The sequence below is a fragment of the Chlorocebus sabaeus genome, chromosome 11, assembly GCF_047675955.1.
Source record: "Chlorocebus sabaeus isolate Y175 chromosome 11, mChlSab1.0.hap1, whole genome shotgun sequence".
Lineage (NCBI taxonomy): Eukaryota > Metazoa > Chordata > Mammalia > Primates > Cercopithecidae > Chlorocebus > Chlorocebus sabaeus.
The window spans coordinates 91,885,359-91,906,698 of record NC_132914.1 but is presented as its reverse complement, the minus strand read 5'-3'; the positions used below and the strand labels follow the sequence as shown (position 1 = coordinate 91,906,698).

At 44.5% G+C, this 21,340-nt stretch overlaps 1 protein-coding gene across 6 annotated transcripts in view; it reads left to right on the top strand.

Moving 5' to 3' along the window:
* The window catches only part of TMCC3 (transmembrane and coiled-coil domain family 3), a 309,980-nt gene extending 304,869 nt beyond the window's left edge, over window positions 1–5,111 (top strand). For all 6 annotated transcript variants that reach the window (XM_037996694.2, XM_073021001.1, XM_008004264.3 and 3 more), the window contains one exon: window positions 507–5,111. In XM_037996694.2, the coding sequence (XP_037852622.1) occupies window positions 507–809 (303 nt within the window). In that variant the 3' untranslated portion in view covers window positions 810–5,111. The remainder of the gene's footprint in view (window positions 1–506) is intronic.
* Window positions 5,112–21,340: the final 16,229 nt, after the last annotated feature.

Sequence of the window (21,340 nt, the reverse complement as noted above, 5' to 3'; positions counted from 1 at the left end):
GGGAGATCAAGACCATCCTTGCCAATATGGCGAAACCCCGTCTCTACTAAAAATACAAAAATTAGCCAGACATGGTGGTGCGTGCCTGTAGTCCCAGCTACTTGGGAGGCTGAGGCAGGAGAGTCATCTGAACCCAGGAGGCGGAGGTTGCAGTGAGCTGAGATCGCGCCACTGCACTCCAGCCTGGCAACAGAGCAAGGTAACTACGTCTCAAAAAAAAAAAAAAAAAAAAAAAAGTAAAGTCAAAAAACTTAGCCATACTTCCTCATTTGTGGTATTTTGTGGTTGTGTCCACATGCTCTTCTACTCGTGAGCAACAGGAGAAAGTGAGCCTGGGATTCTTGTTCCACATCTTTGTCTGTCACCCTCATCAGCAGTTTGGGGATTTGCAGCCACCTGGGCATTGGGCTTTCGGAGCCGGGGCTTTTGTGTACGGCTGAGCGAGCACTCGCATGTTGCTCACGATCCCAACACCGTTTGACCCTTGCTGTCCCTCTTGCCCACAGGAAGCCTTGGAATCCTGCCAGACTCGCATTTCTAAGCTGGAGCTCCACCAGCAAGAGCAGCAAGCTCTGCAGACAGACACCGTGAATGCTAAAGTTCTCCTGGGGAAGTGCATCAACGTGATCCTGGCCTTCATGACTGTCATCTTAGTGTGTGTATCCACCATCGCGAAGTTCGTCTCGCCCATGATGAAGAGCCGCTGCCACATTCTTGGCACCTTCTTTGCTGTGACTCTTCTTGCTATATTTTGTAAAAACTGGGACCATATCCTGTGTGCCATAGAAAGGATAATAATACCAAGATGAAGCCGCTGGTTCCTGCCTTCAAGTTCTTTCAAGCTTTTATTTTAAAGAAAACTCTGTGCATACTACCAAATTTTACAATGAATGATTGTGCAGACTCGTGTGCAAGAAAAACTAGGGCTGTGTGGTGTAAATAACTACAATTCTCTTAACTCGGTAGCAGTTGCCAACTCAGTCCTTGTACTTCGTTAACACGAATCTATTTCAGAGCTCTCCTACCTTGCTCACTGCCTTAATCAGACCGATTTCCTGCCCACCTGACTAGCCCAGCGTGGTAAACCTCTGTATATTGAGACTTTGGCGTAATTGGTGATCCAGAAGAAAGGTCTCTCTCCTAAGTCTCTGTCAGAATTGAGCTTCACAATTGCTAATGGTTATTTTCTGTGAGTCCTATAAAAAGCAAGGATATGCATGATTCAGGGAATGAAGAACCACAGGCTTGGGCAGTGTTAAACACTGTGGCCTTTGGTCCCCGTGTGATCCACCCTGCTTGTCTCCAGGCAACCATAGGTCCCGTCATGTACCCAGTGTCCACAGCGGTCAGTCGTTTGTGACCCTGTAAGATGGAAATCTTGTCACACACCTGTTATCCAACAAGTCTACCTGAGGGGTTTTGTTACACTTTAAATGGTAAGACATAGGGATTTATGAATGGAGCTTTCCCCTTCTCATACGCAGGAAACAGACACCTGATTTTATTTGAACTGGCTAGCAAATGCCCAGCCTTCAGAGTGCGCAGGAATGTTTTCAGATCCCTCATCAGACTGTGACTTTAACATTAATTTGGAATCCCTTGAGCACTACTCTGAAGGTTTGTGTTTTGGCAAATCTTTTTTTTTTTTTTTTTTTTTTTTGAGACAGTGTTCTGCTAAATATTGCACAGGCTGGTCGCAAACTCCTTGCCTCAAGGGATCCTCCCACCTCAGCCTCCTGAGCAGCCAGGACTGCAGGCACAAGCCACCATGCCTGGCTGTTTTGTGGCAAATCTTGATTGTGATAAGCCCCCCTGGAGGATATGATTCACTTTATGTGATTCATTTTATTCACAGGTCTGTGAGGGACTGCAAAGCTTACTCAGGAAATGAAAACAAATGACGGTCATGTTACAGTTTTTTCCTTGAAGGACGACGGAATCATAGCCTCTAAAGTTAAAGTGGACTGAGGTGTCAGAACGCTGAAAGCATGAGGAAACGAGGACATGGGGTGTGACTGAGTGGTGGCTAGATTAGTGGGGGCAATTTACCCGGATGAAGATTGAGAGTGTCCTTTTCAAGATGTGAAAGGCTAGCAAGAATAAAATAAATAAGTCCAGCGTTTGAGCCAAGGTTGCCCCCTGTCTCTTAACATCTCGCTGAACGTAAGTCCTGAGGTACTAGGATGGCCACACTGCCTCTGCGCTGAAAGCATTCAAAAGTTCACATCCCTGTTTGGGGGATACAGTTCACCACCTTCAGCCCAGATGATACTTTCCTTTAAATCTGTGTCTCTGTGTATATAACAAAGAGGAAGATGTAAACAATGTTCATGGAAACTGCTGTTGAGCCCCTTGTCCCACCACTCCCGCCAGCTGCTGCAGGCAGGAAAGCATGTGAGTGCACATTTTCTAACAGAAGACATCAGGTCTCCTGGATTCAAATTAAGTGCAATATTTTGCAAACAGCTCTTCTGAGGGAAATCTCCTGAAGGAAAAAAATGTGACAGAATGTGCCATAGTCTGAGAGAATGGAATAGTTGAGCACTTAGTACAAAGTCCAGTGTGTATGAGTTGGACTTATGCAGCTCAAGCTTGCTTTTTTTTTTTTAAGTGTGCAATTCAGTGGTTTTAGTAAATTCACAAACTTGTTCAGCCATCACCACGATCTAATTCCAGACTCATGCTTTTTTAAACAATAAATGTCATTTCATGAAATCTTTGGTGATAAAGTATTTTGGATTCAGGGAAGAGGGAATTACCAGTCCCACCCCGATCTCATGACTGTCTCTCCTTTCATTGTCAGACTCCCCGTGGTCTCCCACGCTGATGTGTATACACTGATCGTTCAAGTCCAGGGGACAGATAAGGAGGCCAGGTGCAAGGCAGGGAGGCAGAGAGAATGTTGTGCTTCCTTCAGCTTTTGTATTTCCATGGCCAGCATTACCCTTTACCTGTGGACATCAGACTGAGCGTGGGCTGAGAGCTGAGTGTAACTTACACTCCTAAATCAACCTGGGGCCTGCATGGGCCCCTCTTGGTATCTGTGAATCTTTCCAAGCACCACTTTGGACACACCAGGGATTGAGTGCTGCTGTTAGTTTAGAGAATGAGAGATTTCTAACCCTTAGGTGAAGGGCTCTGGGATGGTCCAAGAAGATGTAGGCCTCATTCTCACACTAGCTCACACCATTCCAGTGCTCAGCCTAGCAAATGTGCTTTAATGTACACTTCTCAGACCTGTGATCAGTGTATCTTCTCCTCAGTGACAGAAGTAGAGAAGAGAATGAAAAGTAGCACACTCTGTCCCTTCTAGTCTGGAGCTGTTAACAGAACCTGCTAGAAACTAGCTTTATTCTAACATACTGTAGGGTCTAAATCCTCCTACCTGGATCATGAATTCCTTTTAAAGAGTTCATATTTTCATTGACTTTCACTAAATGTCAAATAACCTTGTTTTCACTTCGATAGGCTCAACCTACCTGGTATATTTATTTCGCAGTCTTGTTGAAAGTTCATGAAACTTTGTACTTTTTAATAAGATGATACACTCGAAAGAAACTTAATCTCTACAGTTTATTCTCTCTTAAGGAATAAACACTCCTACTGTTCTCTTTAATGCGTAAGGAGATTAAATGACATTTTAGAAATATTACAATTAAAAATAGTGATGTAGCTATAACATATGCTGGAATTGGATATTTAATTTATGTTTGTGTCAACTATAATCCTTTCTCCACACCTTTCATTTATGGTAAACATCTTGGGCCAAGCCCAAGATGAAAGTGCTTGTTGGGTGGGTAAGCACCGCCTGGTCGCTCAGCAAACATTCCTGAGTCTAGATGCTGGACATTGGATTCTAGCACTGCATTTATCTGGTGACATACTGTCCTGTGGGTCTTGAGTTGGTTATTTCAAGTTCAAACTTTGAATATGATTAAACCAGAACACCCTCCCTCGCCCACCGCCAAAAAAAAAAAAAAAAAAGGAAACCCATAGTGAAACAGCAAAAAAGCACTTCGTTGCTGGGTTTGGACAATGAATGTGGGATTAGTCCCAAGTTTCTAGCTTGGAACAGTAGCCTCTTTGCCTGCGTGGTCCTTGTCAGCTATTCACAGAAGGAAATCTGAAACTCCATCTTTCATTTCAGCCGCGGAGGCTGTTATCCTTCTCTGTCAATTAGCATTCATGTGGTTTTCGCTCTTTCTAGCTCTGTCACTCTTGTTTTCATTTAAATATTGCCCCACTCTGTGTGTTTATTGCCTGCCATTTCTCTAGCATATCAGGTTTAATTATGGGCTCAGTAATAATGAGGAACTAGCTTCTCTCAGGCAACTAATTACTTTTGTCTTTTTTGGTTGGATTGTGCCAAATTATTTTGCATTGAATGGGAACGTTTTTGCAGTGAATCCAGATATTGTATTGGTTTGGAAAAACATTTAAATATATTTATTCATGTGAACATGTGTGATTAAACAACCTATTTTACATGTTTCTGTAATTCTGAGGAGTGGGCTGGGGGTAGGAAGAAATGGCATCACTTAAAATTCAGGGCTTATGTGAAGAGGTGTTTTAAAGTTAGCATATGCACAAAGGAACGAGTTGGTTTAAAAAGATAAATCACTGCAAAGAATGAAATTGGCTTATTCACATCAAAACTAGATAAGATGTTAAAAAAAAGATATGAAACAGAACTAACCTATAGTTTCCTGAAATCAGTACAATTCTATTTATAAGAAGCTGGAAAGTAATGCACCTTGATTGTTTTAGGAATGATTTATGTGTTGCAACTTTAATTTATTTAAAGCATGTCTACTGTGTTTGTCCTAAGAGAAATATTTCAACAAAACGTGCTCTGTGTTTAAGATATGTTTAGGCAGTAGTTAGCAACTCTGAAAGTAGAAACTGGAAATGTTTATTGTGAGGCTTGTTGCAGAATTTCCATTTTGTGAGTTACTACTTAGTTTCATGTCAGCCTAAAATTGTGAATTCCCTGTAGATTTTCACCCCATTGTGGTGTCATCAATGAATTCAAAGCAGGTGCCATTATTTTTTAAAATAAACACTTGATGTTAGCTTTGGTGTTAAATAAAGAGGTAGATTTCTTAAATTTTCACATTTGTTGGAACCCATCTTAGTAGCAAATGTGTGTGTGTGACCAATTTTTTTAAATAGATTTTATGTTTTAGAGCACTTTCAGGTACACGGCAAAATTGAGCAGAAGGTACAGAGATTTCTCTTATGAACCCTGACCCCAGACAGGCATAGCTTCCCCACCACATTAGCGACATTTCCCACCAGAGTGGTGCATTTGTTACACTTAAAAAACCTGCATTGACACACATAATTATCCACAGTTCATAGTTTAGGGTTCATGGTGGTGTCATTCCGTGGGTTTGGACAAATGTATGACTATATGTTTCCCCCATTACAGTATCACACAGAATAGTTTGCCTTCCCTAAAAATCCTCTATGCTCTGTCTGTTCATCCCTCTCTCCGCCGTAGTCAATTTTTAAATGAATCTCAAGTCCGATATCGTAGGAAGTTGGCAATGTGTGGCCCGTTGCTTGAGCCCTGGCAGAAGGAAGGGTGGTGTATTCACAGTCATACTAAGATACTAGCAAACATGGCCTTGTGTTGAAAAAGGAGAAGTGATGGCGAGGACAAAGCAGAGCCTTCATAAGCTGGAATGAGACAAGAGCAATGCTAGTCCGGGTGGGCACAGGGCAGAGCACAGGAGGGAGCAGACGCCTGACTCCAGCAGTCGGTTTAGTGGGCTGTCTCCAGTTTGTCTGGGGCTTTGGTGTCTACAATGCGCTTGATTTCACTCTGTGTGAACTCATATGAACCAGTCCAGTGGTACAGATACCAACGCTATTCCTACAATATTCCCCGTTTATCCTCAGGAGATGCCTGAAACCTCAGATAGAACTGAGCCCTGTATGTACCATTTTTCTTATACATACATACTTATGATAAAGTTTAATTTATAAATGAGGCACAGTAAGAGATTAATGACTAATAATAAAATGGAGTGATTATGGCCATGTACTGTGCTAAAGTAAAATAAAGATTACTTGAGCAGAAGCAGTTGATCTTATAACCAAGACAGCTGCTAAGTGACTCACGGTCAGGAAGCATCTATGGGGGTGTCCAGTTTTTTGGCTTCCCTGGGCCATATTGGAAGAAGAATTGTCTTGGGCCACACATAAAATACACTAACACGATAGCTGATGAGCTAAGACAAAATCACAAAAAAACTCATAATGTGTTAAGTAAGTTTACAAATTTGCGTTGGGCCGCATTCAAAGCCGTCCTGGGCTGCATGCAGCCCATGGGCTGTGGGTTGGACAAGCTTGGTCTACGGTATAAATACACTGGACAAAGGGAGGATTCAGGTCCCAGTTGGGACAGTACAGGACACCGCCAGATCAGAATGGCCCACAGTTTTAAACTTACCAGTTGTTTATTTCTCGAATTTTTCTTTCTTTTTTTATTTTAACAGTTCTGTCACCCAGGCTGGAGTGCAGTGGTGCGATTTCAGCTCACTGCAAGCTCTGCCTCCCGGGTTCAAGTGATTCCCCTGCCTCAGCCTCCCAAGTAGCTGGGATTACTGACATGCACCACCCCATCTGGCTAGTTTTTGTATTTTTAGGAGAGACAGGGTTTCACCATGTTGTCAAGGCTGCTCTCGAACTCCTGACCTCAGGTGATCCACCCACCTCGGCCTCCCAAAGTGCTAGGATTACAGGCATGAGCCACTGCACCTGGCCTGTTTCTGGAATTTTTCATTTGCTATATTTGGATCTTGGTGGGCTACAGGTAACTGAAACCACAGAAGCAGCACCGTGGCTGAGAGGGGACTGCTGTATCAGCGGGTAGAATGGAAGCTCAGACACATGAGCCTTTCCTGAGGTCTTGGCTGGTGAAGAATTCACGACTCTGTTTTCCTCATCCTGCCTTTTTAGCCCTCTGCTTCCAGTCACTTCATGTCCTGACCAGTTTTCTACTTTGGTCACTCACCCTGTACAGACAGACAAACTAGAACTCTCAGATGATAGAAAAGTTCTTAACTACAGTAGCCCATTCTGTGCCCTGGAAAATGGAGCATAGCTGAATATTTGGAAATCTTATGGGGAACAACTGTTACTTTGCACACTATTGTCATTTGATGTCTGAGGATGAATACAGACAATGGAAGTGATTGAATGAAATATGTGTCCAGCCCAGCATATTCCTAAACGTTGCATTAGGGAAAACACCTTACCAGTTCTGTGTTTCCCTGAAAAAAAAAAGAAACGGGGAAAAGTGATGTTAGTTGGTTTCAAGCTTCATTAAGCATAGTGCTATAGAATACAGCAATATTTACCAGTTTTAAGTAATGTATGGATTTTTTCTTTTTTGAGACAGGGTCTCATTTTGTCACCCAGGCTGGAGTGCACTGGTGGCATTAGAGCTCATTGCAGCCTTCATCTCCCAGGCTCAAGTGATCCTCCTGCCTCAGCCTCCCAAATAGCTGGGACTACAGGCAAGTGCTACTATGCCCAGCTAATTATTTTATGTTTTGTATAGACAGGGTCTCACTTTGTTGGTCAGGCTGGTGTTGACCTCCTGGGCTCGAGTAATTCTCCCACTTTGGCCTCCCAAAGTTTTGGGATTACAGGCATGAGCCACCATGCCCCACTGGGATTTCTAATATAAGAACTTATTTTGGGCCGGGTGCTGTGGCTCATGCCTGTAATCCCAGCACTTTGGGAGGCTGAGGTGGGAGGATTGCTTGAGCCCAGGAGTTCAAGACCAGCCTGGGCAACATAGACCACCCCCTGCATCTCCAAAAAAAAAAAAAAAGAATTAAAAAAAAAAGGAAGTTATCTTGTACATCTGAGGAGGTCCATAGTCACCATTTGACAAAGTAACTTAAAGTCTTAATAACAATTAATAATAGCCTTTTAAAATTTGCAATTAGGTTTATGAATATCTGCAGCCCCACATACAGAGTTACTTTCTAATAGGTGTGATTATGAGATGTAGAAATGTGTGGGTCACGTAAGGAGCATGACAATACCAAACAGCACCTTTCTGGGCATTCATAGATTTGGGATAATGCCTGGCATTCTTCAGAATTTACTGTGTGCAATGTACTATGCCAGGTGCTTTACTTGCACTATCAAAAGTAATCATTCCAACACCAAGCAAGACAGGCACTATTATTTCTGCTTCATAGATGAAGAAACTGAGGTTCAGAGAGGTAAAGTAATGAGTAACATCAGGCAACAGGTACTGGGGGATCCCCAAGCTTGTGTGACTGTCGCCTACATGGGTGACTGCTGCCCTACACTGTAATAGAAGGAATTGAGCAACTGGTTTCTTGTCAGTCAGGGATCACTTTTAATCCTAGGACTGTAGCAGGACAACTGAGCAGGACTATAATTTGTAATGAATAATATGGTTACAAATTGTGCATTTCCATCTTCATGCTGCTGGCTGTACTAGGTGAGGGCAGAGATACCTGAAGCCAGCATCCTTGACTTTTGAAGAGCCATGAGCTGACAGATTTGTGGACAAAGAGAATGGAAAGCGATTAATTACAGAAACTTTTACACACTCCCTGGCTTCCTGAGATTCTTGAAGTATATAATTGGCAGTTGACGCGGCTGAGTGTTTCTCAGCTTTTTTGCTCAGCTCTGAGATGGTGAAGTCCCTGGTGGCTTCTGCTCTGAGGCTGCATGACATCTGCTACCATCTGTGGTGGCTACCTCAGAAATCCCTCTCCTTGCTAAGCCAGCCAGGATCTCTCCCTTGCCAGGCCTTTAACTTGACTAAAGCAGTTAACAGGAACGTGAGTCAGCCATGTTAACAGCTGTTTTGCTGGTAGTTACTCCACTCCGGCTTAGGCATTGATAATTGGATTTCTTTTTTTTTTTTTTTTTTCCTGTTCTGCTTTAAAATAAGCCACTGAGTAGTAGAAGGAAAATAAAGTCGTGTACTTTCTGGTCTGTACTAGCAGTGAGGGACTCCATTTGCTAAAGAAGCTCTTGGAGGCCTGAATCCTTCTCTGATTCTTAGACGGTCAACGTCACAAGCAACAGTGCTAGCCTAGCCTTCTACCAGGGGTTTCCTCCCAAAGTGGTTTTGAATTTTCTTCCTTCATCATATTTCTTCTGTGTTTTGATGCCCAGGTCTTGTAGCTCGAGGGAACAGTGAACTGTAAGACCCCAAAACTTAGGCCACAGGTAGAAGTTGATACATCCCCACACACAGTGGCTTAAGCCAACAGAGACCCAAAGACATGCTTGGATTCAGAAAGGTGGCTGTCCCCAAACATGGTCAAAATCGTTGCAAGGTGACTTCCTGCTATGCCTTGTCAACAAGAAACAATTGACTAAGAAAATCCATGGAGGCCAGGGAGGGTGGCTCACACCTGTAATCCCAACACTTTGGGAGGCCGAGTGGGCAGATCACTTGAGGTCAGGAGTTCAAGACCAGCCTAGCCAACATGATGACTGTCTGTACTAAAAATATATATATAAAAAAAATAGCAGGATGTGGTGGCGCGTGCCTGTAATCCCAGCTACTCAGGAGGCTGAGGCAGGAGAATCGCTTGAACCTGGAGGCAGAGGTTGCAGTGAGCCAAAATAGCGCCACTACGCTCCAGCCTGGGCAACAGAGTGAGACTCCGTCTCAAAAAAAAAAAAGAAAGAAAGAAAAAGGAAAGTCCATGGAAACCATGAATGAGAGGGAATGGAGGAGACCCTTTCAGTCGATAAACAATCATCCTCAAAGGAGAAGGCAGAGGGATGCAGGAGGCGGGTGACTGGCTCTCTGGGTGAGCTGGAGAGTGGCGGCTGTGTCCCTGGAGCAGGCAGGGATCCTGCCTGGCCAGCTGCACTCAATCTTCTGGGTTTCTGGTTCACAGAGCTGGTTCACGGCCGCCCTGAGGCTATCGACTCCGTGCAGGCTCCAAGCCAAGCTGGGGACTGCTTGGCAGCCCCAGTGAACCCTTTCTACTGGGGACAGATTGAGTTGTCCGACAGGGCAGAACGTTTCTCCTTGGCAGCTGTATATCCTTGAATGTAAATCACTACATTTGCTTTCTCTTGTCAGGGATATTCTTGTCAGAGTGAATCTGTTAGCATGAATCAGTTTCCCAGGAGTGGACACCTAATAAACTGATAAAGGCATTTCTGAACTCCATGACATGTGGGAAGCCCAGCTCAAAACTCGGGGACTTTCCCCTTACTGGCAATTTGATTAAATGAGGATGAGGGGATGGCAGGGGTGGTGTTTCACCTCTTAGAATCGCCCCTTCCTAAACTGTTAACTGCCTAGGATTATAGGGATTAGATGAGATAGTAGATGCTCAATAAATGCATTAAATTATTGAAGGCCTGGGGTGCCCAAGGCCTTCAATAATTTAATGCATTAATTAATTAGTTTATTTATTTGAGACAGAGTCTCAGGCTGGAGTGCAGTAGCACGATATCTGCTCATGCAACCTCCGCCTCCCAGGTTCAAGCTATTCTCCTGCCTCAGCCTCCTGAGTAGCTGGGACCACAGGCATGCACCACCATGCCCAGCTAATTTTTTGTATTTTTAGTAAAGACAAGGTTTCACCATATTGGCCAGGCTGGTCTCAAACTCCTGGCCTCAAGTGATCTGCCCATCTCGGCCTCCCAAAGTGCTGGAATTACAGAATTTAATCCATTTATTGAGCACCTGCTACATGCCATGTACTGTTCTAGACAGAGTACAAAACAATGTTCTTATCCTCTTGGAGATTACATTCTGGTGGGGGAGAAATCAGATGAAAATAAGATAATATTTGGAAGGGGGAAGGCCCAGGCTCTTGGCGTGTTAAACTTACCATGGTATCCTTACAGAGAAAATGAACTTTCTGAGTGTTTCTTTGAATTTGTCAGCTCAATTTCACAGATAGCTGTACGGCACAGCTGAGTAGACTCTTCCAAAGTAGAAATATTTCTGAGTCCGAAAGACTCAGCACAACAGCAGGAGCACTGGGAAGACCTGGGGTGGTTCTGTTTGGAAAGGGGATTAGATGCTCCTGGTATTCCTGCTCCAGTGTTTTTGGCTTGAAATGAATAACATGCAAATGAGCACCTGGGGCTGAGTCAGCAGTGAGTAACCCCCTCTGCCGGGACCCCAGCCCGGAGGCATACACAGGGCCGCCCCTGCTGGCTTCTGCACCCCTGAGATGCTTCCACAGCAGCCTCTGCGCCTGACCCCCGCCCTTGCCCATGCCACCTGTCCAGTCAGAATTCCAGATCCGGCCAGTGGGGCTCTGCTGATAAAAACAGCATTACCTGGAAGCCTGGGACTTCAGTGTTTCTTCCCGCAGCAAGTGCTGAGGAAGCCGCTGCCTTCCCTGGCACCCCCTTGCTGAATAACTTCCCTTCTGCAGAGGGCTGGGGTCCCCACTTCATCAGGCCTCAGCTCTCCCCTCGGCTCACCCCTCCTTCTTCACACGACTCCAGCCCTCTGTCCAAGACACACTCTCCCACCTGGGCCCCCTGCCTCTTCTGAGAGCTGGCATCTCCTTCCTCAGCACCTGTTTTCCAGTGGATTCACTTCAGCATCCACAAATGTCCAGTCGCTGATGTCCTAAACCCACTTTTCCTCCTGCATTTCCTCAACTCACTACTCCTTCTCTCTTCCCTGTCACTATCACGTTTCTTAAAAGAATCACTCCTCTCTCCCAGAATTTCTTAACCCACTAAAAACTACTGTCAGCCCCCAACACTCCCCTAAAACTTCTCTCAGTGGGGTCACCGAGGACCCATTTGCACATCTGGTGCATGCTTCACAGCCTGTGTTTTTACTAAACTTATAGTCATTTCCCTTTGTGGTGCTCCCTCCCATCTGAAACATTTTTCTTCCCTTGGAAATCCCTTCCTTTCCCTTCCCCTCCCCTCCCCTCCCCTCCCCTCCCCTCCTGTTCCCTTCCCTTTCTTCTTCCTCTTTTTTTTTTTTTTTTTTTTTTTTGATGGAATCTAACTGTCGCCTAGGCTGGAGTACAGTGGGGACTCACGCAGCCTCTGCCTCCCGGGTTCAAGCGATTCTCCTACCTCAGCCTCCCAACTGGCTGGGATTACAGGTGCGCCATCACGCCAAGCTAATTTCTGTATTTTTAGGAGAGACAGGGTTTCACCATGTTGGCCAGGCTGGTCTTGAACTCCTGACCTCAAGTGATCTGTCTGCCTCAGCCTCCCAAAGTGCTGGGATTACAGACGTGAGCCACTGTGCCTGGCTGGTTGGGTATTTTCTTGATGCCGCTCTCTGGTTCTTCTGCCACCTCTTGACCATGCTCTAGTCTTCTTTGGCTGCATTATCTCCATCTCACCCCCTTTGCACAGACTCCCTGTGATTCAGCCATCATCTCTAAGACTAATTCCACTGCCTCTGTGTAGTGAGTACCTGCCTCTTTTCTGAGCCACAATCCATATTTCTATTTCCCCTTCATCTCTACATAGACATCCTTAGAGCACCTCAAAATATAAAACCAACCTCATTTTTTTGCCCTTACTTCAAATCTGCTCTGTCTACACTACCTCATTCCATAAAGGCACCAACACCATCCATTTATTCACTCACCCAAGCTAGAAATCTTAAAGCCATTCCCCCTCTTTCTAACCAGTGCCATCTAATCATGTCAAACCTATACCTTCTAAAGACACCCAAAACTTGCCCACCTTACTTTTTCCTACCTTGGTTCAGGGCACCATTATTTCCCCCCAGGAGAGTTGTAACAGTCTCCTATGTGGTCCCCGCTCTTCAGCTTTGCCCATACCCAGTCCGCCCACCATGTAAACTACCTGTGTGATCTAAAATGCAAATCAGATCACCTTATTCCACTTCTTAAACCTTTCAGTGGCTTCTCTTGCCCAGATGGTCATGTCTGAATTTCTGAGTGAAGCCCACTAGGCTCCCGGTGTACTGAAGCCCATGCAATGCCCCAGCCTCATCTCCCACGCCCCCATTCCATGCTCTGCACATCAAGCCCTGAGCCCACCTTGCTATTTCATGCCCTTGGGTGACACACAGGCACCTCCTTCTGCCTGCAATCACATTCCTTCTCCTTCAAGACCCTTTCAGATGTCAGCTCTGCAAAGCCCTCATGTTCTTCTCCTCCTGACTCTGTATTCTGTAAAGAAATGCTCTCTAAATACCTCTCCCCTAGTTATTGAGAAGTATTTCTTTTATGTGTGCTCCTGAAGTAAACAGTGAGTTCCTGGCGGCCAGAGCATGCCCTTGCTATTTCACTCATCTCGTCCTCCCACAGGACTTTGCCAAGTGTCAGGTACATATGTAGGTGGTGTTTAATCAATGCAATGAGCAAAGCAGCCCAGGTACTGTGAGAATGAAATATCTGGCCGGGCGTGGTGGCTCACACCTGTAATCCCAGCACTTTGGGAGGCCAAGGTGGGTGGATCACTTGAGATCAGGAGTTTGAGATCAACCTGGCCAACATGGTGAAACCCCATCTCTATTAAAAAAAAAAAAAAATTAGCCCAGTGTGGTGGCGGGAGCCTATAATCCAAGCTGCTCTCGAGGCTGAGGCAGGAGAATCACTTGAACCTGGAAGACAGAGGTTGCAGTAAGCCGGGCTGGTGCCACTGCACTCCAGCCTGGACAACACTGTGAGACTCCGTCTCAAGAAGAAAAAAAAAAAAAGAGATATCTAATGGGGCTATTTTCCTTTGCCCCTAGATTGTGAGCACTTGGGACTGGGAGTGTGTCTTTTTCTTATCTGCCGTACCTAGACAGCTGGTGTTCAATAAATAGTGTTGATTATGGTTGGATTTACTCAAACCTTCCAAAACCCCCTCCCAATGCAAAGGGATAAAGATATCTAACTAGAATGCTGCCACTTCTGAGCAGCTTTCTTTAACTTCACTTTCCCTGATACTGACCTTTACCTCACCATGCCCTTCCCATTCTCTCCTCACCCCATACTAGGAGAAACTCTGGGCTATAAAGCTAATCTCATAAAATTTGCTGGAGTCTGAAGTCCACCCTGGCTAAAAAAAGAACACACCTCAGAGCCCTGCCCAGGCTGGCTTTAGGTACTTTCCGCTTTTATTGAAATTATGACCACATTTCTGGAATCAAAACAGGGAAATATGGCTTACAAAGAACTTTTAAATGATAAAGGGAACAAGTTCCTCTTCATGGAATATGTCATTTTCCAGGCAGAGGGCTTACATATTATCTCACTTCATCCGCACCACAGCCCTAAGAAGAAGCTGCTGTCATCTTCTCACTTTACACACGAAGGAGCAAGAGGCAATGGTGCTGAAAGGGTGGAGAAATGGTACAGAAATGATGGAACTAGAAATCAAACCCTCCTCTGTCTGATGCCAAACCATCAGGTCACTTCCAGGAACATGAAACAATCTGTGACATGCCTTTGGGATCCTGAATTAGCAGAATTTCTGGGATTTCAATGATTTATGAGAACACTATAAAAATGAGTAGTGTTAGTCCGGGCGCGGTGGCTCAAGCCTGTAATCCCAGCACTTTGGGAGGCCGAGACGGGTGGATCACGAGGTCAGGAGATCGAGACCATCCTGGCTAACACGGTGAAACCCCGTCTCTACCAAAAAATACAAAAAACTAGCCGGGCGACATGGCGGGCGCCTGTAGTCCCAGCTACTCGGGAGGCTGAGGCAGGAGAATGGCGTAAACCTGGGAGGCGGAGCTTGCAGTGAGCTGAGATCCGGCCACTGCACTCCAGCCTGGGTGACAGAGCAAGACTCCGTCTCAAAAAAAAAAAAAAAAAAATGAGTAGTGTTTCTATACACTAGCAGCAAATTATCTGAAAGAGAAATTAAGAAAATTCCATTTACAATAGCTACCAAAAATTAAAATACTTAGGAATAAACTTAAGGAGGTGAAAGATCTGTACACTGAAAACTAGAAACCACTGATGAACGACATTGAACAAGACACAAATAAGTGGAAAGATATCCCATGTTCATGGATTGGAATAATTATTATTGTTAAAATGTCCATACTACTCAAAGCAATCTACAGATTCAATGAAATACCATTCAAAATATCAATGACATTCTTCACATAAATAAAAAAAAAAACTTATGAAATATATATGGGATTCCAAAAGACCCCAAATAGTCAAAGCAATCTTGAACAGAAAGAACAAAGCTGGAGGCATCACATTACCTGACTTCAAAATATATACAAAACTATAGTAAACAAAACAGCATGATCCTTCCATAACAACAGACATATAGACCAATGGAACAGAATAGAGAACCCAGGGACAGAATATTAGAAATTTAGAATTTCTGATTTTGAGTTTTCTAGGATATTTGAAAGCCATCTTCTCAGAATAGGATGGCCGGAAAATACAGAGAGGGACCCAGCCTTCAGTTATAGTTATGCAGCCCTCCCGAGGCCTGGCTGTGTGTCTTTGGAACCTCTTTGAAACTTCAGGGGCTTGAAGATTCCCATTGGGCACAAGGAAGTTGAGATCTGCTCCCAGGTTCTAGTACTTTATATTTATACATTATTAATGCATAAATATATAATATGTAATAACATATATACTTAGGGATGTTTAGTTCATATATGTAAATAAATCTATTTGTTTAAATTTTTTAAAATTTTGAAATGATCATAAACTTAGTGAAAAGTTGCATGTTCCATACAAAGAATTATGTTTTTCCTGAACCATCTGAGAGTAACCATGAGTTGCCAACCTGATATCCAGTCACGTGCAGATACTTAATGCATAGTTCCTACAGATAAAGACGCTCTCCTTCAAAACCATAATACAGCCATCAGAATCAGTAAAGTAAATAGATGTCTTACTGACATCTAGTCCTTAGACCCCATTCAAGTTTTACCAATTGTCCCAATAATTGCCTTTGCAGCAAAATGACCTAGTTCAGAATTATATGTTACATTTAATTATCTCTTTTGTCTCCTGAATGAAACAGTTCCTGCATCTTTCCTTGACTTTCATGATCACGGCACTTTTGAAGCTTATAGGCCAGTTATTTTGTATAATGTCCCTCAATCTGGTGTTTCTTTGTGATTAAACTCAAGTTATCTATCTTTGGCCAGAATATCACAGAAATGACGCTGTTCTCATTGCATCCTATCACATAGGGCTCAATTTCCATTTGTCCCATTACTTATGATTTTGCTTTGATAATTAAGGTGTCTTCTAGGTCCCTTCACCATAAAGGTATTTTGTCCCCATGAGTAATTAATGAGTATTTAGTGGAGAGGTACGTCGTACCTCCCATTTCTCACCAAACTTTCAATTTATTCATCTATTTGCTAATATCAGTATGGAATCATGGTTTCCTATTTTATTCAAAGGGTTGTAATCCGTGATTATTATTCATTTTAATAACAAGTTGAACCTTGTACAGCTGTGGGAACTCATTTAAGCAATCTTTTGTGTCCTTTTGCCATGTCCTCATTGTTCTTTGAGCAAGCACCTCCTTGCTTTTTGGTCCAAGGTGCTCCAGGCTCATGTCCTACTTTCCTTGCCCTAGACCTAGAACTGACCATTCTTGCCAGGAGCCTGGGTTGCATTTGGTGGAAAACTGCATTTTAAAGCCAAGATCTGGATCCTAGGTTTGTTCTGCTATTAGGGCATCACCACTCCCAGGCCCTCACAGTAGACAGAGGTAGGGAATACATGTTTGTATATGGATATATGTATGTGTGTATAATATGTAATGATATAGGTACATGCGTATACATCTGTTATGGACTGAATGTTTGAGTCCCCCAAAATTCATATGTTGAAGCCCTAATCCCCATTGTGATAGTATTTGGAAATGGGGCTTGTGGGAGGTAATTAAGGTTAGATCAGGTTATTAGGGTGGGGTCTTCATGATGGGATTAGTGGCCTTATAAGAAGAGAGAGCATGACTGGGCGAGGTGGCTCACACCTGTAATCCCAACACTCTGGGAGGCCAAGGCAGGTGGAGCACTTGAGATCAGGAGTTTGAGACCAGCCTGGCCAACATGGTGAAACCCTGTCTCTACTAAAAATACAAAAAATTAGTTGGGCATGGTGGCACATGCCTGTAATCCCAGCTACTCGGGAGGCTGACACAGGAGAATTGCTTGAATCCAGCAGGCAGAAATTGCAGTGAGCCAAGATCGCAGCACTGCACTACAGCCTGGGCAACAGAGCAAGACTTCGTCTCAAAAAAAAAAAAAAAGAGCAGCAGTCTCTCTTTCTCTTTCTCTCTTTCTGCCCCATGTAAGGACACAGTGTGAAGGTAAGGAGCAAGCCAGGAAGAGGGACCTCACCAGGAACAGAATTAGCCAGCACCTTGATCTTGGACTTCCCAGTCTCCAGAACTATGGGCAATACATGTCTGTTGTATAAGCCACCCCACCTAGTGTATTTTGTGATAGTCACCTGAGCTAAGACAGTGTCTGTATTTGTTTATACCTACATTCATTTATATACAAATTTAAATCTCTGCTGATTTCTGCATCTATCTCTATGTTGAAAATCATGAGTGCGCACTAATACCTCCAATGCCAATCAACACCTCTGGATTTATTCAAGTTCTCCTTTCCATATTTGTAACTTCTTTCTCCTACAGTGAAAGCATGGACTTCCATTGTCTCTTACATATTTACTCTTTTTCTCCACTCCCTCTGTATAACAAATTTCCCATCTCTGCTGCCCACATCTCCTCCATGTGGGTGATGGTTGGGTACTAACAGTGCTGACTGTCTCGCCCTACTTGGATCTAAGACAACCTTGGTGGTGGCCCCAGTGCATGTATATCCCCGCCACCCTCTCTGGCTTTGACACATGTTCCAGGATGCCCATTCAAGGAAGCCCTCTTCCACCCTTCTGGACTGATGACTCTGCTGGGTACTCCTTCCCCTGTGTCCTCCTCCCCATGCCTGAGCTCGGCCACCCTGCTCGAGGCTGCCAGCCCCTCCCACCATGGGTCCCTGCCTTGCTCTGTTCAACTAACCGCTAATGGCTTTAAAACTGAATTATTCAGGAAGGAAAGGGAACAAGGAAAGGAAGAGCATTTTATTGTGGGTTTTTTCCTGATTATTTTAGTAATACAAAATGACTTGTAGACATTTGGGGAAATATAGAAGAGACAGAGAAAGATAAAAATCCACAATAATTCTCCCACCCAGAGAAAACTAGTATTATCCCTTTCCCTCCAAAAACAATGAACTTAAGCAAAAATAACTCCCCCCGCCCCCAATCCCTACCTGCCAAACTACTAGTTTCCTCAGTTGAGAAAAGAATATATGCACATGCCGGGCGCGGTGGCTCATGCCTGGAATCACAGCACTTTGTGAGGCCGAGGCGGGCAAATCACAAGGTCAGGAGTTCAAGAACAGCCTGGCCAACGTGGTGAAACCTTGTCTCTACTAAAAATATAAAAATTAGCCAGGCATGGTGGCCCGCACCTGTAATTCCAGTTGCTCGGGAATCTGAGGCATGAGCATTGCTTGAACCCAGGAGGTGGAGGTTGCAGTGAGCCAAGACTGCGCCGTTGTACTCCAGCCTGGGTGACAGAATGAGACTCCGTCTCAAAAAAAAGAATATGTGCCCATAGTTGAAAAATTCAGAAGTAACCTTCTTCCCACTCAGATCCCCAAGACCCCTCCCCAGGTGCAACTGCTGAATTCTGTGTATTGTATATTCTTCTAGCTATTTTCCATGCATATGTATGTTTACTCTATTTCTCAACCAAATTGAACTTTTACCTTTCTTACATATTTCCTCTTAGTCTTTTTGCTCTGCGTGTATATAATGTAGCAAAATATGAACTTTTTCCTATGTTCTTGTATTTGGCTTCTTCCAAAGTTATCACTTGAAGTGCCTGCATAACTTTCCATCATATATGTGTTTCATTGGTTTCATCTCCTGTTGTTGGATATCTGCAGTTTTCTTACTATCATAAATGATGGGCTTTGTCTTTATTGTGCCAGGGGAGTCATGAAGCCAACCCAGCGTGGTGAAGCAGTTCAGCTGCTTTTGGTGGCTAGTAATAGAATATTGAGCTAAACTGGCTAAAACAATAGAGGTTTATTTTTCTCAATAATAAACACTCCAAGGCCGGGCACGGTGGCTCACGCCTGTAATCCCAGCACTTTCGGCGGCTGAGGCTGGTGAATCTTCCGAGGTCAGGAGTTCAAAACCAGGCTGGCCAACATGGTGAAACACCATCTCTACGAAAATTTAAAAAAAAAAAAAAATTAGCCAGGCATGGTGGCTCACGCCTGTAATTCCAGATACTCAGGAGGTTGAGGCACGAAAATTACTGGAACCCGGGAGGCGGAGGTTGCAGTGTGTTGAGATCGTGCCACTGTGCTTCAACCTAGGGTACAGAATGAGACTCTGTCTCAAAAAAAAAAAAAAGCATTCCAGAGGTGGGTGATTAAACCAGTTTTGCCCAAGATGCCAAAATACAGAAGATAACATTTCAAAGCCAAATCACTGGGTAGAATTTCCAAAGCACAGGTTTGAGGGTGTCTCCCTGTGTTCCTGAACTCCTCACTCTCTTCAGGATTCAAAGAGGGGAGAGAAAGAAGATTCTTTAACTGGTTTTCTCTTCAGATTTCTTCTGAGGTGCCCGGGATGGAGTTTTACTGCCCTCAACTTAAGGCAGATCTCAGACAGAGCATTGAGACCTACTTCTTGACTGACAAGCGAGAGAGCTAACGAGACCTGTGGCTGCCAGACAGGAGGCCTGTGCTGGAGGCAGCCACCGTGATACTGAGTGCTCCCCGGGTCTGGCATGCAGCACTCAGGAGAGAAAAGCTGCTAGTCCAATGAGGGCAGGGGATCCCCTAAGAAGAAAGTGGGAAGTGGGCACAGCACCCCTGTGAGGCTGAGGGAGGAGACCCCAGACACATGAATCCCCTCAAGAGACCTCGAGGGAATCCAGGAGTCGCAATCTCCTAAGAGCCTGCAGAAGCATCCGTGAGAAAAAAATCATCTGGGTCACAACAGAGACCCCAGTTGGCTTTTAGCAGTACCCACTTAGGAAAGACTCTACCGGTCATCTTGCCAACATGCTGGCCCTAAGGGTTCAAGCACGTCCTAGCAGCCTGGTAGGGGGTAAGTGTTGGGTGGAAGGAGAAGAAGCATGAGACAGAAAAAGAAACGCCAGCCATGGCCTCTTTATACCTCAGGCTGTGGACCTGACACAGGCCTGGTGATGGAAGGGAGACATGATGCAAAATCATTCAGGCTTTTATTCATCTTGGACTATTCTGATTCCACAACTACAAATCTGTTTGCTAGGGAAAGTGACTTTGGATTATCTATTATCTGAGGGTGAGGACAAAAGTCAAGGACCTGCCAGAGTTTTCGTCCAGTAGGGGAATATCACCCCCTGAAGAGTTTCCAGGGCCAATGGGGAACAGCAGTAGAGTTCATTTTCATCACACCTAATGAGCTGTGTGTCTGACATTCCAGTTACAAGCTGAGCTAAAGTGGCTGAAGCAACAAGGCTTTATTTTTATTTTTATTTTTATTTCTTGAGACAGAGTTTCACTCTTGTCACCCAGGCTGGAGTGCAGTGGCACGATCTCGGCTCACTGCAACCTCCGTCCTGGGTTCAAATGATTTTCCTGCCTTAGCCTCCCGAGTAGTTGGGATTACAGGCGCCCACCACCACACCTGGCTAATTTTTGTATTTTCAGTAGAGATGGGGTTTCACCATGTTGGCCAGGCTGGTCTCGAACTCCTGACCTCAGGTAATCCGCCCACCTCAGTCTCCCAAAGTGCTGGGATTACAGGCGTGAGTCACTGCACCCAGCCGAGGGTTCATTTTTCTCACCTAAAAAGAAGTTGAGAGGTAGGTGGCTGCAGGGTTGGTTTATTAGCTCAGTGAAGGCCAAGGACCATGCTCAGCCCTCCTCTTGCTTTTGCTCTACTGGTCTCCCTCTATCAATAATGTCTCCCCTCCTGGCCATAAGGTGGCTGCCCTGGATCCAGACATCACATCCTCACACAGAAAAACATGCCGGACAGGCTCTCTTTCCCTTTTACAGAGAGGAAAATATCTTCTAGAAGTGCCTCCGAAAGACCAACTTTATGACTCTTGAGCTAGAACTTGGTCACATGACCATCCCTCCAACACATTTCCTGAATATCTTTACTTCCTTACTGCCTAAGTTTCCTCAAACCACTATAAACTAGAATCACTGCCTCCCTCCCAAGAATTGCTGCCAGTGAGGTCATCAACCACCTAATTGCCAAAACCAGTGCATGCATTTCACAGCCTGGCCTTACTTGGTTTCTAGATCAGTCAACACTGGAGACCTTTCCCTATTCTTTGAAGCTTA